Below are 10,326 nucleotides of genomic sequence, written 5' to 3'. Positions count from 1 at the left end.
TCCTAAAACACAATTGTTTCAAAGTGTTTCGTTAATGTTGCCTTGAAAACCAATGAGATGACGCAGGGTTTGCCTGACAGAACCATTCCGGGGCTGAACACACGCGCGCCGGCTCGAGCTGTAGGAAGGAGCGTGTTGTCTTTACGCTGCATTTAGGAGCTAAAATATCAGAGTGCTGTGAGGGGTTTGATTAGTAACAAGCTGGAGGACACACAGAACATTCAGATGAATTCTGCAGCTAAGAAGGGCCCAGGAGGAAGACGCAGTAACCCCCCAGGCAGCACCAGGACTCTGGCTCTGACTGTGTGCTCTGCTGCCATTGGAGGCACCTTCCAGTACGGTTACAACATCTCCATCATCAATGCTCCCACCAGCTACATCCAGAGCTTCATCAATCACACATACGTGGATCGCTGGGGCAGCGGTCTGGATACCTCTCAGCTGACTCTGCTGTGGACTGTGATCGTGTCAGCTTTCTCACTGGGGGGGTTGCTGGGGGCTCTGTTAGCAGGGCCCATGGCGGTCCATTTTGGTAGGAAGAAGTCCCTGCTCTTGAACAACTCCTTCCTCTTCTTGAGTGCTGTTCTGGTGCTGACGTGCAAGCTGGCAAAAGCATTTGAGATGATCATCGTGTCTCGTTTCCTGGTGGGAATAAACGCAGGGGTCAGCATGAATGTACAGCCCATGTACTTTGGAGAAAGTGCTCCCAAACATCTCAGAGGGGCGGTGGCGTTTTCCTCTGCGGTCTTCACGGCATTTGGGATCTTCTTTGGTCAAGTTGTGGGACTCACTGAGCTTCTTGGAACAGCACCTCTTTGGCCCTATTTACTGGCTAGCAATGCTTTGCCAGGACTGATCCAGCTAATGACGCTACCCTGGTTCCCCGAAAGCCCCAGGTATCTTCTCATTGACCAGGGGGACAGAGAAGCGTGTATCCAGGCTCTAAAACGACTTCGTGGAGGAGAGGTTCCTTCCTTGGAGATGGAGGAGATGCTTCAGGAGCAGCAGCAAATGTCTGCTGCTATAAAATGTGGTTCTGTAGCACCTGCCAAGACACCTTGGTCTTTGTTCAAGGATGTGGACCTACAGTACCAGCTCAGGACGGTCATGATTGCCAGTAGCGGCATGATGCTCTGCGGCAATGACTCCTTCTACTTCTATGCCTCCTACATATTTCAGGAAGCAGGGATCCCACAGGAGAAAATCCAGTACATCACCATTGGAACAGGAGCATCGGAGCTAACTGCATCTATCCTCAGTAACCTTCTTATTGAGCGTGTGGGCCGCAGGTACCTTCTCATTGGAGGGTATAGTCTTATGGTATGTTGGACTATAGTGTTCACTGTATCTCTGATCCTTCAGAGCCATGGGGTCGCAGGGATGCCGTATCTCAGCATGGCATGTGTATTTGCTTACATCCTTAGCTTTGGCCTTGGGCCTGCAGGGGTAACGGGGATTCTACCAGCTGAGATCTTTGACCAGGCGGCTCGGCCAGCAGCGTACATGATCGCTGGCTCACTTATGTGGTTCAGCCTGCTTTTGGTGGGAATGTTGTTTCCATTCATTGTAAAGGGCCTCGGAAACTACTGCTTCCTACCTTTTATGGCTGTTTGTTTGGTCTGTGCTGTGGTTTTAGGTCTAATCTTACCAGAGACAAAAGGCAAGACTTTGGCTCAGATTACGTCAGAGTTTGACAGAAAAAATAAAGGGACACGTAAACGGTTTGACACACAAGTCCATGAACCTGAGCAGTACCAGCAAGGTCAAGCGTGTTCCTTTGCTACTATGCCACGTAATCCTGACCCAGTCCCCATGAATGTAAACTAAAATTAGATGTCAAGACAATCTGCAAATGAGAAGGTCAGTACAGTCTTTATGCACTTTCAGTTTTCTAAATATGAATTTCGTGCAATGTGAAAATTAAAGTTTTTTAACCATAATTTTTGGACATTAACCTTCTGCCTTACCCTTACCAGACACCTTAAAAGATGTCTTTAAATATAGTCACTGTAAACCCAGCATTTAGCTCTTATTAAATGCGTACATGCCCTGAAATGACCCTCCTAAGGCTCCTTAAAGAAAGCCCAGCTCCCAGTGAGCCCAGTCAAGCTTTAGCAGCTGTAAAATGTTGACCCATACTATTGTACAAGTGTGCTTAGTTTAACCACAGCTCTGCTACCAGTGGAGCAGTTCTACCAGCAAGTGACTTCACTTAAACAAATAATTTACATTTATAGAATGTAGTCTTTTCCCTCAATATTCCAGAAACATTTAGGACTTGCATAAAATGCATTTTAGTATTTAGATAAATGAGTTTTTGTTTAGACTTTCAAACTAACACAACAGTCAAACAAATGTATGTACCATTTAGGATAAATAGATTTCACCTTGAAAATAGTAATATAATAATGTAAAATATTTCTTTAGAATAATGACTATTGACAATTTTATTTAGCCGATACGTGCCATCCCTCAGTACGCTGCTTTAGAGTCTGTTCTTGTAAGAGCAATGACCCTTGGTGTAATGGGTGTGTTTCGGAGGCTGTGGTAGCTTGGTGGTTAGTGCCATGATCCTGTAATCTTCAGGTTGACAGGCAAGTTATGCACAAGTTCACATGTTGCATGTAAGTTACTCACAGGCTGACATACATCACTGGCCAACTGGGCAATTGTATATGCGTATTTAATTTCTAACCTCTGAGCACCTTAACTTATGCAGAGCTTATGCACAATGCTAGTGTAACTATGCTGGACCTATGCCTGGCATGTTGCAGTATGTGATGATCACATAACATGAGATATAAAAGGAGCAGCTCTTCCTCCCAATTCATTAATTTAGTATTGATCAGCATGCCTTGGAAGAAATTAAACAAATCTGTGATGGAGAAAGCTGCAGCAGGATCTTCCATGCCTGTGATGATAGTTTTGGACCTCTGCACCTCATGGAAACAGCAGGAGGGATGATTTGCTCATCATTTGGACCCTATATTCAACCAATACCCTGACAAATATGCTAGCTGTAAGTTATAAACACGTTTAGTAAGTTTTAACTCATCAGTTATAAATGCTAATATACTGTAATGCCCTTCAGGATGCAAATAACATGAGGTAGAGCAGACAGAGTTTTTATTATAACAGCAAAGAAATGGAGAACACGAGCTGCTGTGAGAGCCGTAACTCACGCTGGACCTTTTGTTAACAGAAGTATTTACCCCTGGTGTTCACAGCTCTGTGCTCCTCCTCTGTCTCTCCATACACGCCTCACTTAGGTTACTCGTACACTTCAAAATTGTCCAGCTGGCTTGTAACGTATGTCAATTTATGAGTAACTTTCATGTAACGTGTGTGACTTTGTGCGTAACTTATCTGTACCTGCAGCTTATGCCTAACCTCAGCAACACATTGGCATACTCTGACAGAATGAACGTCCATTTGGGCGATGGATCGCTGCCTGGCTGTGCAGTCCCATCTGAAGCTTAACTGAACTTTTTACCTCCTTCAAGGATGGTCATCTCTCGGTGAAATGGCCGCATGTGGCTGGCGGAAGTATGGCAGGCCATGTTATCATATAATTGGATCATGGCTCATCCTGACCTAATTAAAAACTGGCCAGGCCCACCCATTAATCACATTATAATTGCTCGGCCTTAATCCGGGTCTGGTTTCGGGTTCATTCATTCATTCAACCTTTATTTAGACAGATAAATGACATTGAGCCTCGAAGACTCATTTACAAGTGAGACCGGTTTAGACAGACAAAAAGTAGTGAAATTGGACATGTAGGAATTGGAGGCAAAAAAAATCCTATTAAACTTTTTCTTCTTGGCTGAGAAGAAAAACTAATATAAAAAAAAACCACACCTCACACATACAAGCACATAGTGACGTAGACATTACGCTGGGGGGGGGGGGGTGACGAGAGCTGTGAGCAATGTTCAAGGATGCACTCCGTAAACCGTAAACATTCTTGAGTGATGTTGGGAAATGGCCAAAGACAACGCTCTTACGGGGATCCAAGAGTCCTGAAATGATGGCACAAAGTTTATTCAGCTGGTTTTATCTGGTTATCAGTTGGAAATTCCTCGATTGGGGGGGGGGGGGGGAGCGTCAGATTACATGTTCTCCAGGCAAATTCGGATAAGAAGGCTTTCAAGGCCAGCCGGGGGAGCCAAATTCAGATAAACACACAGTTGTTTTTGGGGACAGGCAGAACTTAATGACATCTACATTGAGTCTGTGTTGGTCCACTTGGGTTCCGAAATGTCCAAATTACATGGCCACATCAAAAGAACGTGCCTGAGTAAATTCCCGAGATCTGATCCATTCTGCCAAAAGCATTTAAGTCTGGGTACTTGAGGCACAAACCAAGCCATCATAAAGCAAGCAGCATGATCGGGTCCAAATTTGCTGCTGACGTCTTCCTTGATTGTTGATAAAAACCAGCAACCAGCCGAATCCAAAAAGCAGGAACCAGTTATTGTAAATCAAATTTATAAATGCGTACTTAAAATCCATAAATGGCAGAAGAGATGGACACATCATCAAGTCTTCAAGTCGATGAGATATCCAGCTGCGTGCGTGCCAACAGAGCAAATCGGCTCGCCTAAAGCCCGTCTTCTCTTTGAAGAAATGTTGTAAATTGTGTTGAGGGACCAACTGATCAAATCAAGTCCATAATTATGGTTCAGAAGATGCAAGAGAGGCTCAGAAGCAGTTTCACAGACAGACAGAGCAGCAAAGCAAAGCGGAGAGGGAGGGGAAAAATCATCCGACCTCGGCAAGAGCAAGTGGTGAAATTTGGGTTAGAAATGACAGCTCTAGTATGGGGGGGTGCAGCTAAGCGTGAAGGAAGCTGAGCTTTTTAGCTAGCGTGGGCAGGGGGATCGGTTCGGTTGACAGGGCGGTGCACCCTGCTTGTTTAATGGTAGAGGGAACACTGCGTTAATCATAAGCCCTGCATAAGTCAATAACTGGGTGTGTTCCAGGGGCACATTATGGATAAGTTACTCATAGGATATATATTTGTTTAACTTGTTAGCATTACCATATGTATACATTCACAAACGACTCTTGGACTAAATTAAAATATGTCGTCGCAAGTTGTCTAAAATATGCAACAAGGCTTTAAGTAAGGATGTCACATAGCAGCTAGCAAGAAAGCTACTTGAATTCTCGTGTCATTAGCAAGGACTGTGCTTTGGTTGGCCATTCCAGTGTATTTTCTATTCCACTGAATCAAAGAACAATTTGTAATACCAAATGAATGAAAGTGTTGATTGTAGCCCAGCTGTTCTCAGTAACAGCCGCAGTAAAACTTTGTGTGATCATAAGATCATCAAAGACAATCTGCTTTAAACCTAACCATCCGACTGCACTGTGAAAGTTTTACCAGTAAGGCACGTGTTTGCAATAGAGCCCATAATCCCACCGCATGCGTAAAACATTGATCCAGTCTAATGAAACACATCTGTACTGCAGAGATAACAGTGCACGCTTGTTGTGTAATCTGTGTTTGTGCCGCTCAGTGACAGATGCTCATCATGTTCCTATGAAATGAAGCAAAACATCTACTCTGTGGAAATGTTGGTTTTTTCTCACAAGCTTGACAGCATTTACTGTTTATTTGTTACATATCACTTTTTATTAGCACATTAGTTTATATCATGTACGTACCATAAAAAGCATGGTTGTGTGCCCAGTGCGCAGTCTTCTAAAAGGTCAGTAGATGTCGTCAGCGCACTTCATTCTGTTTTCTCAGCAGAAACAAGAACCCAGACGATCATCTCTGTTGTTTAATCAGCCTGTCTCATTTTATGAACACGTTGGTCTATTTATTCAGAAGGATGCCTCACAGCATGTAGCACGCTAGTTGCACTAAATCATTGAGTGGACTGTTGATACTGTGAGGCACAGACTTTCCAAAGAAGTTCATGTCTTGTGTGAAATGGAAAAAAAAATGCTGTATTATTTTTATAGTATTGATTATTTAAATATTTTCTGTCTTTATTCTTTAAAAATATTTGTTGACAACTAAAGCTGCATGTACAAAGAAATAAAAAGTGTGCTGCTATATAATAATAATAATAATGTCATCACAATGTCAGCACTGTATGTTTCCATACAATGGCGAAATTAGTCTCTGCATTTAACCCATCCACCACCAGGTGGTGCAGTGGGCAGCTATATGATGTGTTCATGTTCCAGTTTGTCTCAGAAACTTTTTGTTAGCATCCATCCATCCATCCATCCATCCATCCATCCATCCATCCATCCATCCATCCATCATCCATCCATCCATCCATCCATCATCCATCCATCCATCCATCCAGTCACTGTGCATTCTTCACCATACTCACTCTATTTTTGTCTTCTTTTGCTATTTATTTTAGCTTTTAGCTAGCATTTTTTTTTTCATTTAGGTCTTAGCTACAGTTTTGCTACTTTTAGTTTTTAGGTAACTTTTGTTGATTTAAGCTTTTAGATAGCCTTCTTATAGTTTTAGCTATTTTTGATACTTTTATCTAACACATTAATAATTTTAACCAGCATTTTGCTACTTTTAGGTATTAGTTAGCCTGTAATAACTTTTAGCGTATAGCTGGTTTTTTTTACTATTAGCTAGTATTTTGCTAGCATTTCACAATTTTGTTTTTTATCCAACATTTGCTACATTAAATGCTAGCATTTAGCATTAAGCTAATGTTCTGTTTCTTTTCGCTTGAACAACTCAGTTTCAGCTTCTTCAGCTGAGTTTTCAGAACTCACTTCTCCACAGAAAGTTTTTTTTTCCATTTAGCTTCATATTTTCATCATGGGATACATTTGGGATCCATCATCCATTATCTTTACCTGCTTCTTCCTCTTTGCATTGCGGGGGTCGCCGGTGCCCATGTCCAGCAGTCACAGTGCGAGAGGCAGGGTACACCCTGGACATGTCTCCAGTCCATCACAGGGACACATAGAGACAAACGAGACAAACAACCATTCACTCTCTCACTCACACCTAGGGACAATTTAGAGTTACCAATCAGCCTAACATGCATGTTTTTGGTCTGTGGGAGGAAACTGGAGCACCCGGAGAAAACCCACGCATGCACGGAGAGAACATGCAAACTCCACCCAGAAAGGCCCCGGGACTGGGATTTGAACCAGGGACCTGCACGTTGAGAGGCAGCAGCTCTACCAGTTGAACCACCGTACTGCCTACATTTGGAAACATTTACTGTTTAAAAAAAGTCTTTTTAACGAATTTGATCATTTTGCCTACGTAGATAATTAACATTTAGATTATGGAAAACGGGCAGACCGGTGGTGCAACTGGTAGAGCTGCTGCCTCTCAGCGAGCAGGTCCCTGGTTCAAACCCCAGTCCAGGGGCCTTTCTGGGTGGAGTTTGCATGTTCTCTCCGTGCATGCGTGGGTTTTCTCCGGGTACTCCGGTTTCCTCCCACAGACCAAAAACATGCATGTTAGACTGATTGGTAACTCTAAATTGTCCCTAGGTGTGAGTGAGAGAGTGAATGGTTGTTTGTCTCGTTTGTCTCTATGTGTCCCTGTGATGGACTGGAGACCTGTCCAGGGTGTCCCCCGCCCCTCGCACTGTGACTGCTGGACATGGGCACCAGCGACCCCCGTGACCCAAAATGGAATAAGCGGGTAAAGAAAATGGATGGATTATGGAAAACATGATGCCGTGTTTGTCCTCCGAAGGTTTGTTGCTTCTAATGCAGCTAGAAATAACATTCTGTTACACGAAGTAAGATGAAGCTTTCAGAAGCAATTTTCTACCTGTAATCCCGTCCTCCACAGAGCGGAGATGAGTCTAATCCCACGAGACTGACTGGATAAATACAGAGGCGTGTTCAAAGGCTTATATCTTGTGTTTTTATTACCAGCAAATTAAAAATCGTGTCAGACTCCCAGCATGTTGAAAGCAGAAAACAAGAACAAAGGAGCAACAAAAAGCTGTTTCAAAATGGGTCAAAACAACAACTGGATTTCATCACAAGTCGAGAACTCTACTGAATTTATCTGAGGGTCTGATTGATGTTTTCATGATGAGTCCAAGTCTCAAGGAAATATCCTGATACATGCTCAATAATCCAGGTAGATAAATCTCTAACAACGTGAAGTCAGGTTCTCTGGAAGAATTGTTCTTGTTGAAACGTTTCGTCTTTCATCCAGAAGACTTCTTCAGTTTGAGGAGCTGCAATAAACTCCATCCATCCATCATCTTCACCCGCTTCTTCCTTTTCAGGTCACAGGGTCATGGTGCCCATGTCCAGCAGTCACTGTGTGAGAGATGGGGGACACCCTGGACAGGTCTCAGTCCATCACAGGGACACATAGAGACAAACAACCATTCAGTCTCTCTCTCACCTAGGGACAATTCAGAGTTACCATCAGCCTAACATGCATGTTTTTGGTCTGTGGGAGGAAACGAGCACCCGGAGAAAACCCACGCATGCACGGAGAGAACATGCAAACTCCACCCAGAAAGGCCCCTGGACCAGGATTTGAACCAGGGACCTGCTCGCTGAGAGGCAGCAGCTCTACCACCTGCACCACATTTATGGACTGCAGTGAACTCAGTCTTATTTTCATTCATTCAACCTTTTTTAAACATGTTAATTGATCGTTCTCAGAGTGGATCAACCAGTTTGTTGTTGACATCAGAACCAGCTGTCCACATGATAAGGAGGACCATCAGCCTAACTGGTGGTCGTTAGTGCCCTGATGGCTGCTTGCTATTCACAGAGGGCTGAGTGATTCTAGCAATAACTTCATTGTAAGAAGGCGACGGTTGGACATGGAGTCCTCTGCACCTGTTCAATTCATGTTCCCTGCTCTCAGGGAACATGAATTGAACAGATTCTGAATTCTTCTGACCTCATAAACATTTCTTCAGACTATGTTCCATTCCCATTTGGATTTGCGTTGACTTTAAATGTTTACGATTTCTAGATATAAATCTAATGTTCAGTTTCAGAGTTTCATTCAAATCTGTCCAGTGGTTTATGTGATATTTTGCTAACAGACAAGTTTTGAAGCAAAGATCTTGAAGAATATGTACAGCTTCAAGTCTTATCTACAACCACACCAGATTTTGGCTCAATATCTGTGAATTTAATGACATTTTATACATTTTATTGTCAGTTGGCTGTGGCAGCCATTTTGAATCAGCTTGTCTGGAAATGTGAATCAGTTGTGGGAAAACTTCTACTGACATCTTTGAGAGTTTCACTCAATCTTTTATTTTTATTAAAGATACACAGAAACAAAAAAATTTCTCTGCTTTGGCAGTGGGTAGAGCTGGGCGATAGCTCAATATTTTAAAAATATCAAGATATATATCGTATATCGCAATTTATCTTAAAATATTGAGATATTCATTTTGGTCCATATCACCCAGCTCTAGTAGTGGGTAATAAAAATGCACACTAAATAAATATATAACATGACAGGATAATATTGGATGTTTTATTAGAAAGTAAACAAGCATTACGCCACTGTACCCCATCACTGAGTGATTTGAATAATAAATGTTTGTAGATTTGGAAATGGGTGTTTTTTTGTTTGTTTTTGTTTCCTGAATGGAATTTAACACAAAATACAAGTAAACTGTGTTTTTAGTGCAATATATTCAAATGGGTAGAAGTTACACTGTGCATATCAGAGGAAGTTTTGATTACTGTAGCTACAGGGTTCTTTTTTCCCCCACCATCACAGACATCTACACAGGAAGAGGGCCACCTGCATCATGAAGGACCACACTCACCCAGCACACACACTTTTTGCCTCGCTCCCCTCAGGAAGGAGGTTGAGGAACATTAAGTGTAGAACCACTAGACTGAGGAACAGCTTCTACCCTGAGGCTGTTAGACTCTTGAATCTCTAACAAGAAGAATCACTGTGAATAATTAAAAGAAAAACTCAGAACATCCCTATAATGCCAATTGATTGTTGATATCTGCTGCTGACTATCCATGCTGCTGATCTCATGCTGCTGATTATTTCATGTTGCTGTGTTCATTAGTCCTCATCTGCTCACACAGACTCATGTTCGTGCTGCTGTTGTTCAGTGCATTGCTTTGTACCATTAGTGCTTAGTGTATTCTTAGTTTAGTGAATGTTCTTAGATCATCACTCAGATCTTACTAATGTTTTTCTTTACAATTTGTGTTTTTGTTGGATGTAACTGGGACTCTGTGTACATAGTTTCGTTCCACCTCATGTACCACATGTGATGTGAATGACAAATAAATCTTTCTGGCTTTGACTGATTCTCTTCTCTGCTTCAGGTTGGGCTCTGTGAGCACAGAGCTGAT

The 10,326-nt window shown here is 42.5% G+C and overlaps 1 protein-coding gene across 1 annotated transcript in view; it reads left to right on the top strand.

The window, feature by feature from the left end:
• The first annotated feature begins 225 nt into the window (after positions 1–225).
• The window catches only part of LOC119424100 (solute carrier family 2, facilitated glucose transporter member 11-like), a 15,789-nt gene continuing 5,688 nt past the window's right edge, over positions 226–10,326 (top strand). Inside the window, exon 1 of the mRNA XM_037691570.1 lies at positions 226–1,320. Within this exon, the coding sequence (XP_037547498.1) occupies positions 226–1,320 (1,095 nt within the window). The remainder of the gene's footprint in view (positions 1,321–10,326) is intronic.

Source organism: Nematolebias whitei, chromosome 17 (genome assembly GCF_014905685.2).
Source record: "Nematolebias whitei isolate Nwh7 chromosome 17, NemWhi1, whole genome shotgun sequence".
Classification (NCBI taxonomy): domain Eukaryota; kingdom Metazoa; phylum Chordata; class Actinopteri; order Cyprinodontiformes; family Rivulidae; genus Nematolebias; species Nematolebias whitei.
Note: the sequence above shows the minus strand (reverse complement) of the source record. Positions and strands in the feature narration are given on the sequence as shown.